The sequence below is a fragment of the Ambystoma mexicanum genome, chromosome 10 (assembly GCF_040938575.1).
Source record: "Ambystoma mexicanum isolate Mex_15411 chromosome 10, UKY_AmexF1_1, whole genome shotgun sequence".
Lineage (NCBI taxonomy): Eukaryota > Metazoa > Chordata > Amphibia > Caudata > Ambystomatidae > Ambystoma > Ambystoma mexicanum.
In genome coordinates, this window is record NC_090932.1 from 67,204,122 (window position 1) to 67,223,665 (window position 19,544).

General features: G+C 45.8%; 1 protein-coding gene across 1 annotated transcript in view; it reads right to left on the reverse strand.

Moving 5' to 3' along the window:
• Positions 1-2,736: 2,736 nt before the first annotated feature.
• Positions 2,737-19,544, reverse strand: part of LOC138492816 (receptor-type tyrosine-protein phosphatase eta-like) — a 74,095-nt gene continuing 57,287 nt past the window's right edge. Inside the window, exons 3-5 of the mRNA XM_069620168.1 lie at positions 14,491-14,748; positions 7,132-7,386; positions 2,737-2,870 (exon numbers count right to left, since the gene is read on the reverse strand). Coding sequence (XP_069476269.1) covers positions 2,737-2,870; positions 7,132-7,386; positions 14,491-14,748 — 647 coding nt within the window. The remainder of the gene's footprint in view (positions 2,871-7,131; positions 7,387-14,490; positions 14,749-19,544) is intronic.

Sequence of the window (19,544 nt, forward strand, 5' to 3'; positions counted from 1 at the left end):
AGCTTGATAAACACTGTGAAGTCAAAGAGAACAAAATATTGGCTTGGTATCACTTTGAGTATTGAGGAATTTCTGACAGTCCTGAGATGTGTGGCTGTGCTGCCAGGCTGAGCACCTAAGGGACCAACTTCTGATTAAGTGCTCTGATGACAAGGTTCGTGAGGAACTTTGGTGGGAGAAGGATCCTAACCTTGACAGGGCCATAGAGATTGCCAAACAGGTCAAGCACACCTCCTAATGTATCAAGGAACTGTGCAAGGATGGTGGCATGGGTTCTTCAGTGAACCCCCCCCCCCCCCCGGAAGTGGACGTTGTTGAGTGCAAGGAACACTCGGTTGAGGGATGTACCAAACTAGAGATATGAGGATTTGAAACCAAGAGACAAGGAAAAAAGTAGAGTGAGTGTTTATGCTCGTCGAGATGATTATGCTCGACTTGATGGGAATCCTGGACGTCCTTCTGGTCGACCAGTGAGGCACTGCTACCGGTGTGATAGAACCCAACATCTGACAATGGACAGGAAACGCTCTGTTATCTATGTTGAATGGAGACTGTGTGGGGTGAGGGGGCACATTGCCAAGTGCTGTAGACTCTCCAGCGACCCACTCTGGGAATGTGAGTGAGCATGTTGGGGATGAATATGATTGGGATGTGTATGACGGTTTGGAGGTGGTTCAGGTTGTCAATGTCATTTTCGAGGTGAGGATCAAAAAGCAGAGGGCCATCATTCAAGTTAATGGAGTTGGATTGGAAATGCTTATCGACAGTGTGGCTGACTACATCCTAATATGTAAGGAATCATGGGAGAAGGACCTGTCTTGCTGTGTATTGAAGGAAGCAAGGGTTGGTGATCATGCCTATGGTGATTACCCAATTTTGATCATCGGAGAGTTGCAGGCAACCTTAATGTTTAATGGGAGAAGCACAGTATGCCGGGTGTTTATGTTTATGTCGGTGGAAATGTATTATTGTGCAGCTGTTAAGCAGGGATGTTCATGAAATACCTGAATAAAAAAAAAACAAATGGAGAAATGATTGAATATTTTGTCCCAAAAACTAAAATAACTTTTTGCTTTTTGCACTTTTTTTAATATATTGCTGTGGGAAACCCTAGCACCCTGCCTCCTCACCCTCCTTAGCTTAACTAATACCCTGACCCCACCCCCAACCAATTATGTAATTAAAATATATACAAAAATCCCCACCAAATTCGACCAAAGAAACATGGTCATTTCTACCTCGATTTTTTAAAAATTAATTAATTTCTACGGTATCCGTCAAGCAGCGCTCTGCATTAAGCTCGATGCCAATGCCACTGAGCAGGTTTATACCAGCGATAACAGTGATATTGCGGCAGTTTGTGCATTGGATGATGATGATGAGGTGGTAAGGTGGGCGCCCAGTGTTTTCAAGGGAGGATTTGAATGCCTCAAAGAGTTCATCCATAGGATCAGATTGAAGAGAGGTGCAGTCCTTCTGTAGCCAAGCTCAGGTCAGTGCTGGAATTAGATAGGTTGTTGAAAGATGGAGTCATAGAACAGGCAGAGGCTTCATAATGTGAGTCCCATTGTAGTGGTGAGGAAGGGCAATGCGACCATCAAGCCCTGCATCGACCTTAGAGAGGTCAATAACAATGTGGTGACAGAAAGATTCCTGTTGCCAAAGATTGATGAGATGATCTCGGAATTAGAATGACATCCTGGTTTGGGGTTGTGACAGGAAGGAGTATGACTTAAGTTTGAAGATGGTATTGAAGAGGCGAGGAGGCACTGGTCTGACTTTGATGTTGGAAAAGTACACATTTGGGAGGTCATCGGTGGATTACCTAGGTTACAATTCGTCAGGTGAGGGCGTACTGTCAAGGCCATTACAGAAAATTTCCTTTGCAAAAACAAGGCAGGTGTGCCCTCATTTTTAGGACTGATTGAGTATCATGTCAAGTTTGTGAGGGGTTTGGGAGACAAGACAATAGCTTTGATGAGATTATGCCAGGAGAGGAGTTAATTTTGAGTGTTCTGAGGCTTGTCAGGAGGAGGTCATGATGGTCAAACAAGACATTTTGTCGGCCCCAGTTCTGCAGGGTTTCAGAGAGGATTGTTGTTTACAGTGATGCATCCAAATATGGTTTGGGGGTTGTTCTCACACAAAAATCATCTTCCATGTCCCAGCACACAGCATTTGTTTCTGGCATGCTTAAGGATGTTGGGAGCCTATTCTCTATTATTGAACAGGAGGCACTTGCTGTTGCCTGGCTGTTCTTAAGTACATGGTGCATTTGTTTGCAAGAAATTGGGTGATACACACTGATCACAAGCCACTAGTTTCCAGCAATGGTTTGGATGTTGTCTCCTAGAGGATATCTAAATGGATCACAAGACTTCAAGGCTTAGATTTCACAATGAAACATGTGTGTGGCAGTGAAAATCTAGTTGCTGACGTTCATTCCAGGAGCCCCATCAATGATGAGGATGAAAATGAGATGTTTGTTGAGGACGATGTGATGGACATATTTGTGGTTTGTTTGTTTGTTTGCTTATTGATTTTTTTAGCGCACCTCACCCTAAGATATCTGGGCGCATTGAGAAGGCTTGGTTACATTGAATTATATACAATTAGATAAGTTGCATACAAGGGATACAAAGCAGGAGAAAGGACTGCACAATGTCCTTCTGTGTAGCGTGACGCTTGGTTGATGGTTAATGACAGTTTACGGGAGGTGACTGCGGGTTAGCTTGTTTAGAAGATGAGGAGTATCAAGTTGTCAAAAAGCTGATAAAAGATAAATGGAGAGGGGAGAACCTCTGAGCCGATGCCAATCTTTGTGCTTACAGGAGGGCCAAAGATGAATTGAAGCTGGAGCGAGAGTTTGTCTGTAGAGGACAGAGATTGTTAGTGCCATGAGGCATGAGAGAAACCATCTTTGAGCTGGGCCACGGGGTCACATGGGAATTAGTAGGACTAAATCTGTTATTCCATTGGATTTTTGGCGGCCACTCATGGATACCTTCATTGAAATGCATGTGAAGGATTGTGAGGCATGCCACGACAGTGACAAGGTGTTGAAGTCACAGGTACCACCCATGGACGTTCCTAAAGTACCTATGCTGCCATGGGGCATCATTGCTGTTGATCTTCTTGGGCCTTTGAACGTTACTGGCTGCAGGGACAGCCATGTTATGTTAGTGATGGATCTTTTCTTGAAATGGCCTGAGCTGGGGGGTCATCAGAGATGCCACTTCTAGGAACATTATAAAATTTCTGGAGAACGTGTTTTGGAGGGAATAGTTGCCCTAGCGCTTGCTTAGTGACAATGGACCATAGTTTCTATCGAGGGAGTTTCAAGGGTGGCTCCAGAAAAGAGGTGTGAAGCATAGGAGGATGGCATTATATCACCCACAGAGTAATGGCTGTGTGGAATACTTTAACCACACCCTTCTGACCTCAAGACAGTTGAGAGGGATTGTGAGAATGCTGTTTGGTTAGATGGTGGTGATGTATGGAATAAGAGGAGAGTGGTCAAGGTTGGTTAGGACACCAAAATAAAACATCACTTTCCCTTAAGGGGGAAAGGGGAAGGGGTTTATGGCAGTCGGTTTACACTTGTACTCTAAGCAATAAACATATGAGTTCATTCTTTCCTGTAAGGTGTCAGCTTCGTCATTTCAATGCCCTCAGTTAAATATTATGATTGAGAAACCAGACAACTGCCTAAGAGCCACAGTACTTCGGTTAGTCCCAGTGCCACGAAGGTGGGAGACAGGGACTTTGGGGAATCCCAGTGCCAGGAAGGTGGGAGACAGGGACTTTGGGTAGTCCCAGTGCCACGGAGGTGGGAGACAGGGACTTTGGGTAGTCCCAGTGCCACGGAGGTGGGAGACCGAGACTTTGGGTAGTCCCAGTGCCAGGGAGGTGGGAGACAGGGACTTTGGGTAGTCCCAGTGCCACGGAGGTGGGAGACCGAGACTTTGGGTAGTCCCAGTGCCAGGGAGGTGGGAGACAGGGACTTTGGGGAATCCCAGTGCCACGAAGGTGGGAGACAGAGAAGTGTATTTTCAAGTAATCCTGGAAGGATTTGGACATTTGAAATAAAACTGGAGAAAAATAAAAGTAGAAACCGTTTTCTTTATCAAGGGGAGAGTAAAACCCATAAAGAAGATGATTATAATTTTAACCAAGAAACTCTATGCAAAGCCTGTGAAGACTATACCATTGTATTCTAAGGGGAACTTTGAGAAGTTGGGCCAGGCAGAAGCCTATACCGAGGCTATTGAACAAACCTCCCCTTTTTCCTTTTAGTTAGGTGTTTTCCTAAAGTGGTAGGGTCAGTTAGTTGGTTAGGATTCAGAAAGACGACCTTTAGCTTTTGTTTTGTTGGGTAGGGAACTTCCCTCATAGCGATATTCCTAGCTTGGTGTGTTGGTTTGAATGTAAATAAACATCTTTAAATATGTCGCAATGTAGTTTGAGTCCTTCTTCTGGTTCATCCGACCATTAATTATCACGGTGCAGCAGTGTTATCCGTTACTGTACTCAATCTATTCCCAGCCTCAAAAAAAGGTTCAACATGGATTTTAATTAAATTTCAATTTGACTGCATGCAGTGGTTCCTAAAATATGCATCTTTTGCAATAATTTTAACTGCTGGTTGAGCTAGTTCTGGGGACAAAGCATCAACCTTTAATGAAGCCATCAGTACAATTATAGAATTGTCTTTATTGAGCCAGTATTGTTTGTACGTTAAACCTGTTCTGTTTTACATTGTCACACATCGGTACTTAGCATAATACAGAGCACTACCAAAATACTATTTTCTCTCAAACAACAGAGCAACTGCTTGACTGGTCACTTGCTTGCACAAGACTTGACCCCCAAAAATATAGCAAACCAACTACCTCACTATGGTTGAGATTGCATTAGAATAGATGATAAATGGAATTACAGACCCATTTTGATAAAAACAGAAATTGTGATTTTCAACACTAAGAGAGACAAAGATCCAATGTATTTGCATGTGTCCTCACATCCAACTGAAGTAGTTGAACGTTTTATATACTTTGCTATTTTTATCAATAACAGACATAATAAACAATGCGTTATGGAGCATATAGAAAAAAGCACTAATGAAGTTACTAGAGGCTCGGTGTTTTACGTATGAAACACACAGGTATTCAATAGACAGCCTGCTGGAAATATGCAATCTTAGTATTGTACCAACTATAATACATGATCTGGAAACATATTAAGATTTGAAAATTATCAATTTAAAAAAGTAGAAGGGAAAAGATGGTCCAATTCACTGGGGATAGCTAACTGTACACCAATGGAATGCATAGATATAGAACTGAGCCTAGTTTCCCTGAGTCCATAGAACTGTTTACAACAGGGGCTGATACTCGGGTGGTCATTTTTGGTGAAGTTATACGAAAAGGCTCAGCTACTGTTTCTAAAGCTTATGTTGATGCTTGCATGGCCTTCCATGAGCAAATTGTTTGGTTTCCAAATTGGGAGGAACTCGACAGCGTAATGCGCTAATAAAGAAGAAAGCTACGTCATTGGACCTGCGCAATCATTTTGAACATCTAATAAGGCAGAAATCCTTTGCTGAGCACAAATTTGAAACAAAAATACCTAAGTGTGTATACAGCCAGTAGATAACATAGTTTTGTAATGCAGCTTCAATATAACTTGATGTCATCAATGCCAGTGCAAGGTGCTAGGTTAGGCATTCCAAGAGAGCGGCGGTTCCTGCAGACAACATGACAATTGACAGTATCTGCCACTTGGTTACACATTTCTCTAATCTGCAGGATGCCTGCATCAGATACTATAAACATTTCAACTATGATAAGAACATTATTCCTAACAAAATGTTCTGGCAACACATTCTACCTGCTAGAAGTACTATCTTAGCAACTCTGGATGTATGGTACTATGTATCAGATCTGCTCTTAAATTCATATATAGATTAATTGTAATACGTTGTAGTGATTGTTTACATTAAAATGTATACGATAATGTTAATAACAGAACAGAAAGAATATTTTTTAACTGCCTTTTGTATGATTTTCCAACTGTGCAGAAGGTTATGTAATAACTAAACCACACATGAATGAAATAGAAGAGATGACACAATAGTGTCCATCTCCAGTGCTCTTATGCTAATAACACACGTCCCTAGATCACAACAGGAAACGGGGATACCCCAGGAACATTAGTCATTTGGTGTCAGCCATCGGTCACACTTTATTCTTTTGAAAGCATTTATAATACAAGTGCCTGGCGAGTCTGAAGAGCTGGAATGAGTCTGATAGTTGAACCCCCTGGACATGGAACAGGTGTATGTTTGGCTGAAGGTACAATTGCCCTCAGATCCTGGCAAAACGTTCCGGCTTTGCTAGGACTCATTTGTGCTAAAAGTGAGATGCGTTAATCTAGGTCCCCTATCTTTAATCAGGAGCTTTCTTAAAGAAAACAAATAATAAGGCAAGTTAATATCCACAACTAGATTTTCTTTTATAATATCACAAGCTATATTTACATTAAAAAATGTATACATTCTGAAAAAACGTGTACACTTAAACATTATTTGTTTAAATATGTAAATTCTCTGGAGGCTGATTTCACCCCTCAGCAATAAGATCAATATTATTTTTTATAAGGATCATAAGTGAAAGGATACATTGGAGATATGTCTAGAATATGTTAAGCGTGTCCGATTTCTTTAACTCTTCACTTTAGCTACCTCAAATGTTTTGTTTTGAACTACAACTCCCATGATCCTTCACCACTGGCAATTCTGGCTAGGGCTGCTGGGAGTTAAAGTCTAAACACTCTGGAGGGCAGCATATGAGTAGCCACGAAAGGGCAATCCTGTGGTTTTTTGTATTTGTTGATGTTCGCATATTTGAGAGTATCCTTCTGTAGGCCCAGCTTTGCAAGATGTCATTTCTACTTCTAATATTCTGTCTGCTTTAAGATGCCTTTTCTTTGATTTTGCGCGTGCCAACTCTGTGAGTGGATGCCATGTGTGGTCCAATTTCATAACATGCCAAACAGCTCAGTGAAGAGCCAATTCTGTTACCAAAATATATTGTCCATAGAAAAATTGTAAGCCCCTTGGAAAGCACTTACCTAAATATCTGATCTTGCTGCTCTCGCCTTCCAGTAGACCATCGCCAGCCACAGCTGAGACGAAAACATTGTACAGATTCCCAGGTATTAGATTGAAGATGGTCACCGATTCATTCACGACTGTGACATTTGTGGCGGGGACTCCGTGAACCTCTACCAGATAGTAGCTTTTGTTGCTGGTTGGAGGGTCCCAGCTCAGAGATATTGAATCAATTGTGTAATTGGTGAGAATCAGATTGTTGATAACATTTGGTACTGCAAAAAAATCCAGAACAATGGTTTTTGTTAATGTGTTTCTGCAAATTTAGAGTGATTTTGCTCTCACTGATTCACTTCACCTGCACGTACGAATATGCAAATAGTGCTCAAATGTATACCATTATAACCTTGCAGATTGCACTTGGATGTCTTTGCACCATTCAAAATTCAACTGATTAAAAAATATGTCATCATATCCACAGGGATTCGAGTGGGCTTCTTTGTAGACAGTGAGCTGCAACTTGTTCTTCTCTTCACTGCTCCGTTCCCTTAAATATGTATAACGCACACTCTGGAACAGCATATGTATGTACTGTAGTACACGCCCAGGTACCCCTGAAGATGCACAGTGAAAATGGCCTTGAACAAGCTCCTGAAAGTTTTCACTAGCCTTGCTAGAGGATCTAGAGGATCCACAGAATTCACTATTCTGCTGATTGTGAGCACGCGTCAGCTCATTTTCAATAGTGCCGTTACGTGAATGAAAGTCGTAAAACACTTGAGTAAAGCTTTTACGCCTTTCATTCATGCCGCACCATATGTACAATCGTTTGTATGGTGGAGAGGGGGGCATAACGCAAGTTGCTTTTCTGCCATCTTCCTTCCTCCCTGCCATACAAATGCTCCAGCATTTACGCCGGCATTGGATTATCACTCCGGCGCACATGCTGGAGATCCATATGGAGTCCACCGGCTTAATGCACCACAGGCAAACCCCATAGGGATCAATTGTACACACCGGCAGGCAGCATGTACAATTGAAAATAAACGATGCCTGGCATGCGAGCATGACAGGCAGCGTTTAATCACTTTGCATGGCGGAGTGTAAAAGTGCACACATGTGTACACCGCCTTATAGTAGAACAAACATGCAATGTTAAAAAAGTAGAGACATGCAATGTATTGAGTTGCACTTTCCAAGTGTTGCCCCTATTGAAAAGGGGAATGAATGGCACGCGAGTAATGAGTACCTTAGCTGAGAGACACTTTCAGAGCAGTGACACCATAGACATATTTAATATGAAGTGACAGATTAACAAATGGTTTACTGTACTCCCTTAGGCCGACGTTGAGATGACTGCAACTGACATGCTTTTAAGTGTGGGCAAAAGATGCGCTGTCTCATAGTCCTGCACTTATTATATCAGCAGTTGACCACTCTTACCAAATGATCTCTGCCAGGCACTTAACAGCAGCTTGCAACTTACCCCCTAGCACTTCCCTTAGTGGAAATCTTAGCACTCACCCCCCTCCCTCGTCCCTTCTCTCTCTCTACACTTGCACGTTCTGAATGCTCACAAGGCCTAGTAGGACTGCCTCTTTCTTTCTTTTCATTGTTATTACGTTTCCCTTTCGTTACCATGTTCCATACCCATTGCCCTGTGGGCGCTTTGAAAAACTATTTACTTGATGTGTAATTACCTTATAAATGCACAATAAATAAATAAAATAAATTCTCATGTCATTTAGAAAATGATTTGTGCATACATGTATTGTACAATAAAACAATTGAGTATTTACATATGTTTATTTAAAAAATAGTAAATCATAAGGGTTCAACATGTGTCTATTTATTTCTACACATTTTATTTTTGTATATGTATATACAGATTATATTATAGTGAACATATCTTAGTTGTATTTGGCACAAACAGGCACATTCTAAGCAATGTACTATTTATAATACAGATATCATCTTTTGCCAAAGTACTACATAGAAAAGCTTCACAACTAGTAATATGATGCATGTGGAGTTGTTTACTGATTAAAACAATGTACTCATTTTTATGAACTATTCTAAAAAGCTAATATCACATATGTAGAAACTTAAGGTTGGTCTAAATAGGGGCAAATACCTAGAGTGATCTTATGTCACATGCCATTAATTAATCATTGATGTCATAGATGATATTAGTGATGTCACCAGTGATGTCATCAGTGACATCATCTGTAATATCATCAGTGTGGACATAGGCTGTGGAACAGGGGGCAGGAAGTTAAGGTGGCTTTAGCTGAATTTCAGGGATTTTGGTGAATTAAGTTTGCATCTTAACGTCCCTGAAACTAACGTTTTGTCTGTGAAAATGATATATAAAGTTGTTTAATCAAACACACCAATGTACAAATTACTATAAAAACACTTTAAAAATCCACCCCGTAAAGGATAGACAAAGAAATGCATAAAGTAATGGTGTAGCAGTCTGGGTTTTCAGCAGAGAGGAAAAGAGGCAAGGAATGCAATAAGGAATTCAAAAAGGATATGTCTTTCAGTGGGTAAAAAGGTGCAAGAGAATCTTTAACCAGTCTCTAGGAATGCAAAAGGTCTAAGGGGAAAGGGTGAGTTTAAAGTACTTGTATCCAATGTTCAGCAGTTTGATGGCATTGAACCTGTCTTAGAGCTGTACTGAGGAGTGGGTGGAACAATATTTGGGTGCAGTGAGTCATGTTGGATCAAGAGGAGAGTTGACCACGAGCATGGTGTGGTCAAGTGCGTCATTTCGGTTAGTGCTGTTCGGATGGATCACCATGATTCGGACAGAGGTTCGAGTTGGTATGAGACATTAGTAATCAATGGTTCAGGTCAGCAAGTGATGCTATGCTCCAGCGGTCTGAGTCGAGGTGCACGGTTTGATGTAACAACCTTGCTGTTCTGATGAAAAGATCAAAGAGGTAGGGGTTCAAGTTGGACCACAGCAGTGAGTAGGTCATCCGAGCAGAATAGGTGACATCCTCCACTTGGCACACTGCAGCGGCGAGCCGGTTCAACTGATGGTGTTTGAAGGTTTAATGAAGTGCCAAAAACAGCACTGACGGTCCCTCTGGTCCAGATGCGCGGTGAACATGGAATTAATGCGGTTTGACCGGTTTGATGTGGTAGAACAGTGATCCTGGCTGATCTGGCTCGACAGATATTGTGAGAACCACTGAAGGGGCTCTAGGAGAGAGTAAGTCCTTTAAGTTTTGCTCTCCCAGCCTATAGAGTTTTAGTGTAGAGTGGCAGGTCCAAGTCCTCAGCAAGAGTCGTCTGCAACATACTGTGATGAATCCTGCAGAGTCATCACTGACCCCAAGCCTAAAACCTCCTCTCATGTAGCCAGGAGAAGGCCACCATTACCTGATCATGACCCTGAGGATGGTATTATGAGGGAGTATCACCTGGGGGGAGATGTGATGACCTCCAGGCAAGATGTGGTATTCCTCTATATATGAAATGAAGGGTCCCTAAAGACATGGTGGCATGTTGTCATTGTGAAAATCCTTCCTCTGTTAAAAGCCAAAACACTGTGTATGTAAAACCTCCCCTTTGGAATAACCTTTACACCTCAGGTATGCAGGGTTTGCATTGAACATCCCTTCATTATAGAGATTTTGATCTGGATAGGACCCTTGAGCACCAAATCACTCCACATAATGTTCACATAATCTCTTCTGATTTTGAAAAACTCTGTTCCAACAAGTGCTTAAAACAATTCCGCCTTCAGAAATCTAGAATGTATATGTACTCCAAGTCCCATAATACCTGGAGTACTGAGACGAAGAAGATGACAATGGAGTCAATGAACAGGAAATGTGACTTTAAGAGTGAGGTGCATGGGAAATATAAACCCCAAGGTTTTCTGCAGCTGGAGGTTCGAGGAAAAGGCAAGGAAGAGGCTGCAGAGTACACGGAGAGGGAAACGGGACTGGCAACAAAGGCAATTCAGAAGAGAAGAGCCATGGGAGAAGCGGGGAACATCTGCCTGCAGCGGGTCAGCAGATTTTCAGAACGGAGAAGTCAGACTCCGGCAACAAGGAGGTGACTGAAGCACAGCGGGGTCAGGAAAGAGGAGGCCCTGTAATTTTGCGCAGGTCCCGGTGGCAGAGGAAGCGAACGCTGATGCAGGAACCAAACGAGCTGCTGCACAAGCAGGGAAGCCAGCCCCGTGGATGAAGCTCGCAACCACAGTACATTATACCGGTGAGTCAGCCTGAGAGTGGAAGGGACCCCGGGACATGCAAAACCATGAAAGAATTTTAAAGAATACTTTTGAATGCTGACCAAATCAAAGTAAGATAAAAAGGCAAACCTGGTACAATTTCGCTAACTCAAGATGTCCGTTGGGGAATACCTGGAACCAGCAGTGCTATAAGCCGAACGACATTGGGAGAGAAGCAACGGGCAAACTTGGTACAAATCTCCTGACATGAGATGTCCGTTGGGGGAAACCTAGGACCAGCATTGCCATATGCCAAAAGACATTGGGAGAGAAGTAAAGAGACAGAATTGGTGCAATACTCCGAACATGAGATGTCAGTCGGGGGAAACCTGGAACCAGCGTTACTATAAGTCAAGAGACATTGAGAGAGAGATAAGGAGGCACAGGTTTGCCAACTCTCTTGACATGAGATGTCAGTTGGGGGAGATTGGGAGCAAGCGTTATCAAGAGCCAAGATAAATTCAAAGAAAGGTTGACAGGCTGAGCTTGAACACACCCTCATATATGAAAAGTCTGCATGGGTGAAATTGACACAAGTAATCACTAGAGCCAACAAGTTGTGCCACTGAAGAAATATGATTGCATAGTATCTAAAGTAGAATGAAGTCTGATAAGAGTATAAGGCAGTAAGACTTTTTTGAAGAAAACACCTGGCAGGAGAGTACACCAGGAGGTCTCTGTGATTCAAAAATGTGATATTCCTGTCAGGAGAGTAAACCGGAGTAAACCAGGATATCAAGAGATTTCTTTGTAGTTAAAAAGCTATTACTGGCAGGGGAGTATACCAGGACAACAACAGTTGTGTAAGAGATAAACCTTGCCATTCTGAAAACAGTGTTCCATGAAAGAGACATTTGCTTTTGCCATTCTGAAAACAGTGTTTTATGAAGGAGATGTTTGGTTTTGCCATTCTGAAAACAGTTTGTTTAATATTTGTTTGTTTAATATTTATTTTGTGCACCAGTGTTCTATGAATGAGAAATTTGATTTTGCCATTCTGAGAACAATGTTCTATGAAAGAGACATTTGGTTTTGCCCTCCTCAGAAAAATGTTCTGCAGAAAAGACATGTGTTTGGCTATTCCAACAACTGTATTCTATGGATGAGACATTTTTGCTTTGTTAAATCCAAATAGATTATTTTTTTTTTTGGACAGAACATTGTTGGAACAACATATTTCTAACTTCTAGCTTCCTGAACTGCTTCAGGGGAAGGGAAGCAACTCCGAAATACAATGATTCCCTTACTGGAATCACCTCTTTGAACTTCCACACTATTTCCTTTATTGGGTTGGAACTAGAGACATTTACCTTGTACAGTTTTGTACATGTTAGTGTGAGGAACAGATACAATTTGCTTTAGTTTTATTTTCGTTTATAGGGACATTCTCATTAGGATTGGGACAGATCAGAATTTACCCCACCCTTTGTGTTTTAATAAAAATGGCAAAGGTTGAGAACCCTATATCTATGTGTCTGGCTTTCATTTCTGACCTCTCACAGTACCCTGGGAGCAGGTAAGGAGCAGTGCTTGCCCCTGCCTTGGAATCCCCGTTATACAACACAATGACTGAAGGCTTTGGTAAGATCAACTTTCCCAAAGGAGGTTGAAATACATTCTTCCATATTGGTCTAAATGTGAGTTAAAGAAGGAGTGTTGGACTCCCTCTTTTATGGGTAAACGCCCACAGAAGTTTGGATAAGAGAAAGCTTGCTTTAAATGGTCCAAACTCTGTTCTTGTGACAAGTGGTTGTTTCCTTCTTGCAACACACCCAATGTGTTGTGTGCTAAAGAATGTGTGGCAGTCAGGAAGCAAGAAAAGGTGCAGAGAGAAACAAGATGGTGGAACCATATAGCATTAAATGCCTTTTGGTATTCAGTACCCTCATGTGGGCTAGTACTTTGTATAGGGTGACCTCTTTGATTCCGGTTTCCCAGGACCACTCCTGCTGGTAGTCAGTCCTGCTGTAGTGAAATGTGTCCTGGCCTCACAAAGGACTAATGAGAGGTATAGTCTTTCAATATATTTTCCTGTTTGCTGGCAAGGACAGGCAGTCTGACTTGAATATACTCAACCCCTCCACAGCTGGCCTGGGCCGATAGTGAAGACACATGTTGATCAACACCATACAAGGTATGGCTTACATTATCAGCTCATCACAATCATATGGAATTTGGAACACAGTTGAAAACGTAAACCTGCCACCTTCCCACCACAAATATAAAAAAATGGGCAGAAGTACCGCCGGCAGAATTACAGCAAGTGGGAATTCCACCAAAATCCCCATGGAGTCCTATGGACTTCAATTAATGGGGCTAACACCGCCACCACCACTTGTAATCTTGAAGTTATTCCACCAGACAAAGTGGCAGTTACAGAAATTCAGTTTGGTGGTATCTCGGTGGATTAATGATCGCTCCAAGTGTCTTAACAATTGTAAAGTTACACTGCTATCTGTTAAAGTAAAGCCATTTTTTTCATTGTGAATCTGTGTTTTCTGGTATCAAGTCACGACTTTCAAACATATTTCATTCTGAAATTATACATTTTAATTTTTAATTAGAATTCAATTTTGTAGAGGTGATTATAACAATTAATTGTCATTGTATAGCAATGTGCTTGATATTCTGCCCCCCTCTATTTCAGTTGTCAGTGCATTTCTGTGTAACATGTCTGTTTACAACTCTCAAAGACTCTCCAATTGTGGTAAAAGTCTAACTTGCTAGCAACATACCTTAATGAGTATTGGTGTGGAGAGATTAATTGGTTTCATGTGTTCAAATATAAGAGAACTGTGATATTGTGAAGAGTAACACTGATACACAAAGCTACTACTTTAAAAGGCATAGATCCTTTCTTAAAGTACATTGAAGTCTTATAATTAATTAACAATGTTAATTCATTATATAGAATTATTTGTTCTTAATCAAATTTAAATTATGAGAAATTATTTATTGCATGCTTTGTTGAGGTGCAGCCCAGTAGACGGTTGCAATGTCTTTATAAATTCTAAATTTTTCCTGTGTAGCCAGACCTTTTGATTGCACTTTTCACGTAAATCTTTATACCACTGAGACTTCCAATTTAGGAAGACCTACCTCCAAGACAGTAAAATCTACTAACCTGTGTATGTGGAAATGGTGCTCTTCTTGCCCTGCAGTGTGTGATCACCGGAGACAGAAGAGACAAGAAATGTGTAGAAATTTCCCGGCACCAGGTCAGTGATGGACGCTGATTCATTATCCACCATGAAACTCGAGGGAGGAGTGCCAAACACTTCAACCAAATAAGAGCTTTTGTTGCCGGTTGGAGGGTCCCAGCTCAGAGATACGGAATCGATGGAGACATCACTCACACTAAGGTTGTTTGTTACATTTGGAACTGTAAAAGAAAAAGAGAGTGTCAGCATGTTGGTTTTTCCCTCATGGTAGCTACAACCTTTATATTTTTTTAGTACAACAGACATTCAATAATATCAATGAGTCTAAAGTTTTGCCAGCAATCTTTTATAGACAGTCACTTTCTAAGGAGTATGTTTTAATAAGATGTGAATTGAACACATATTAGTCTCAAGAAGTATCTTCTGCTCTGGGGGCCAATGTTATTAATATAGTTACTGTCATGAATTAATTTGGAAATATGTTTAACGGTTAACAAAAGGTTGAGCTTCGTCCCACAATACTTTTCATAATGATTCTTCTTCTTCTTGTTAGGGTGACTTCAGGCGATTTCCATCTAACTAAATGATGTTCGCCAAAATATGCACCAATCAGTCAACCATCACCACTAGATCTCTTCCTACTTCAGAGTCTCCCGCACAAACTGAAGCAGGAAGCTACACAGTTTATCCTCTACCCCTCTTTTCCAACTGAACAAACATGGTAACCCCTGCACACCTACCCCAATACCACTCATTCTAACTCTGGCAGCATTTTAAGGGCAGGTGAAATCCAAATAAATAATATAGTTTAAACAGGTCAATGTTGGTACTTACAGAGACGTCTGAGGCAAAAGGCATACATATATTTATGATTTAAGTCATTTGATGAGACCATTATTGCTTAAACATCTAAATATCTGATCGCCAGGATATTTGGAAAGAGGCTACTGTCACTTTTGATGTGAGTAGAATTTAAATGATTGTGTTTTGAAAACAGATAATTTGCTCTTGATCAAATGCAATATTGGGCAGCATTTTATTGTGTGGTTTTGAGAAGGCATGCTGTGGGAAGGCCTTGGTGGTTTGGATTCCTATGGTATTTTTGATGGGCTGACCTCTGCCTCTAACTTTGAGGAGTTTTTCAGGTCCCCCCCTCCCCGTCTTGAGAAGCCGTGGAAGACCTGAGACTCGAAAGGGGTGATCAAACAGTCAATTAGAGTCCTTCAATCATCTAAAGATGTCTTGAGACCCTTTAAAGCCCCAGCTCATGCCCACTTCCATTGGGTTATGTTTGGCTTTAGGGAGAGGTACGCAGGGCAGGCTCACGTGACCTGTTGATTTTGGGGGAATATTTGAGTGCTTTGGAGAATTTTGGTGTGCTTTCCTACTATTTTAATTTGGTTAATTTATTTATACATCCCTCTACAGTGTTTTAGGCCCCCCTCTTTTCATGCCTTTTTATACATTTTCCCTTGTAAAAATGTTATTAACAAAAACAAAAAAGAGCTTCTTTTGTAGTTCCTATTTTTCCTTTGGGTCACCCCAAAAACAAAACAAAATGTTTGCAGTTCTCTTTCCTCTTCTTTTTCCTTCCATTTTCTTTCAGTGATACTTACTTTTCAGGAAATGTTAAAAAAACAAAATACAATCCCTTCCCACTTCCCTCAGTTTGTCTTTGTATCACTCAGAAAACACAAAAACACAAACAGGGTAATTCATAGAATTTCGCAGAAAAGTGTCGCAAGCGGCTGGCGCAGAGTGTCCGCGTGCGATTGTCTGCGCCAGGCACGTGCGCTAAAACCGATTTCCGCGCACAGCGTATGCATGGATTTTAGGCTCCCAAACCAGCCGTGGCGCAGAGAATCGCAGCGACCCTGCAGCAGCGCCAGTAACGCCCCCAAGAACGCCCTCGCGCAAGGAAAAGCCATCAAAATCGCTAAATCATCGCAAAGGGCTGCGCTAACCCTGGACCAGTTCACCGGGCTGGCAAACAGCAAACGCCAAGCGGGGAACATGTATTTCAGGGGTGCGCGGGAAGTTCCACACGCAATTGGGCCCGTGCAAGCAGGGTACGTGTATTTCAGGGGTGCGCGGGAAGTTCCACACGCGATTTCATCAGGTTACGTGTATTTCAGGGGTGCGCGGGAAGTTCCACACGCGATTGGCCCAGTGCGAGCAGGGTACGTGTATTTCAGGGGTGCGCGGGAAGTTCCACACGCGATTGGCCCTGTGCAAGCAGGGTACGTGTATTCCAGGGGTGCGCGGGAAGTTCCACACGCGATTGGCCCAGTGCGAGCAGGGTACGTGTATTCTATGGGTGCGCGGGAAGTTCCACATGTGATTTCAGCAGGGTACGTGTATTCCAGGGGTGCGTGGGAAGTTCCACATGCGATTTCAGCAGGCTACGTGTATTTCAGGGGTGCGCGGGAAGTTCCACACGCAATTTCAGCAGGGTATGTGTATTTCAGGGGTTCTGGGGAGTACTACACGTGAATTGGCCGTGTGGGTCCTCCCAGGTGTACGCTCCACAACCTCCACGGCCCCTGCAGGCAGCCCACACCACGGGGGACTACCCTGCACCCCTGCTCATGTCCCGCAGGCAGCCCATCCACCATGGGCATGCCCCCCAGCCAACCCACATGTCACCTTGCACTACTGATCAACAATGCATGTCTCCCACCACCCCCACCCCCCAGAAGTGCAGGGGCAGCCTCCACCAGGCCCCCACTCATGTCTCCCACCACCCCCACCCCCCAGCCACCAGGGGCACCCTCCACCAGGCCCCCACTCATGTCTCCCACCACCCCCACCCCCCAGCAGTGCAGGGGCACCCTCCACCAGGCCCCCACTCATGTCTCCCACCCCCCCCACCCCCCAGCAGTGCAGGGGCACCCTCCACCAGGCCCCCACTCATGTCTCCCACCACCCCCACCCCCCAGCAGTGCAGGGGCACCCTCCACCAGGCCCCCACTCATGTCCCCCTGCACCCCCACCCCCCAGCATCCAGGGGAACCCTCCACCAGGCCCCCACTCATGTCCCCCTGCACCCCCACCCCCCAGCATCCAGGGGCACTCTCCACCAGGCCCCCACTCATGTCCCCTATCACCCCACCCCCCGCCACCAGGGGCAGCCTCCACCAGGCCCCCACCCATGTCTCCCACTACCCCCACCCCCCAGCCACCAGGGGCACCCTCCACCAGGCCCCCACTCATGTCTCCCACCACCCCCACCCCCCAGCAGTGCAGGGGCACCCTCCACCAGGCCCCCACTCATGTCTCCCACCACCCCCACCCCCCAGCCACCATGGGCACCCTCCACCAGGCCCCCACTCATGTCCCCTATCACCCCACCCGCCGCCACCAGGGGCACCCTCCACCAGGCCCCCACTCATGTCTCCCACCACCCCCACCCCCCAGCATCCAGGGGCACCCTCCACCAGGCCCCCACTCATGTCTCCCACCACCCCCACCCCCCAGCCAACATGGCCAGCCCCCACCAGGCCCCCACTCATGCCCCCTATCACCCCCACCCCCCAGCAGTGCAGGGGCACCCTCCACCAGGCCCACACTCATGTCCCCCTGCACCCCCACCCCCCAGCCACCAGGGGCACCCTCCACCAGGCCCCCACTCATGTCTCCCACCACCCCCACCCCCCAGCCAACATGGCCAGCCCCCACCAGGCCCCCACTCATGCCCCCTATCACCCCCACCCCCCAGCAGTGCAGGGGCACCCTCCACCAGGCCCCCACTCATGTCTCCCACCACCCCCACCCCCCAGCCACCAGGGGCACCCTCCACCAGGCCCCCACTCATGTCTCCCACCACCCCCACCCCCTAGCCACCAGGGGCAGCCTCCACCAGGCCCCCACTCATGTCTCCCACCACCCCCACCCCCCAGCAGTGCAGGGGCACCCTCCACCAGGCCCCCACCCATGTCCCCTATCACCCCCACCCCCCAGAAGTGCAGGGGCACCCTCCACCAGGCCCCCACTCATGTCTCCCACCGCCCCCACCCCCCAGCATCCAGGGGCACCCTCCACCAGGCCCCCACTCATGTCTCCCACCACCCCCACCCCCCAGCCACCAGGGGCACCCTCCACCAGGCCCCCACTCATGTCTCCCACCACCCACACACCCCAACCACCAGGGGCACCCTCCACCAGGCCCCCACTCATGTCTCCCACCACCCCCACCCCCCAGCAGTGCAGGGGCAGCCTCCACCAGGCCCCCACTCATGTCTCCCACCACCCCCACCCCCCAGCCGTGCAGGGGCAGCCTCCACCAGGCCCCCACTCCTGTCTCCCACCACCCCCACCCCCCAGCCACCAGGGGCACCCTCCACCAGGCCCCCACTCATGTCTCCCACCACCCCCACCCCCCAGCCACCAGGGGCAGCCTCCACCAGGCCCCCACTCATGTCTCCCACCACCCCTACCCCCCAGCAGTGCAGGGGCACCCTCCACCAGGCCCCCACTCATGTCTCCCACCACCCCCACCCCCCAGCATCCAGGGGCACCCTCCACCAGGCCCCCACTCATGTCTCCCACCACCCCACCCCCCAGCCACCAGGGGCACCCTCCACCAGGCCCCCACTCATGTCTCCCACCACCCCCACCCCCCAGCCACCAGGGGCACCCTCCACCAGGCCCTCACTCATGTCTCCCACCACCCCCACCCCCAGCCACCAGGGGCACCCTCCACCAGGCCCCCACCCATGTCTCCCACCACCCCCACCCCCCAGCCACCAGGGACACCCTCCACCAGGCCCCCACTCATGTCTCCCACCACCCCCACCCCCCAGCCACCAGGGGCACCCTCCACCAGGCCCCCACTCATGTCTCCCACCAGCCCCACCCCCCAGCCACCAGGGGCAGCCTCCACCAGGCCCCCACTCATGTCTCCCACCACCCCTACCCCCAGCAGTGCAGAGGCACCCTCCACCAGGCCCCCACTCATGTCTCCCACCACCCCCACCCCCAGCATCCAGGGGCACCCTCCACCAGGCCCCCACCCATG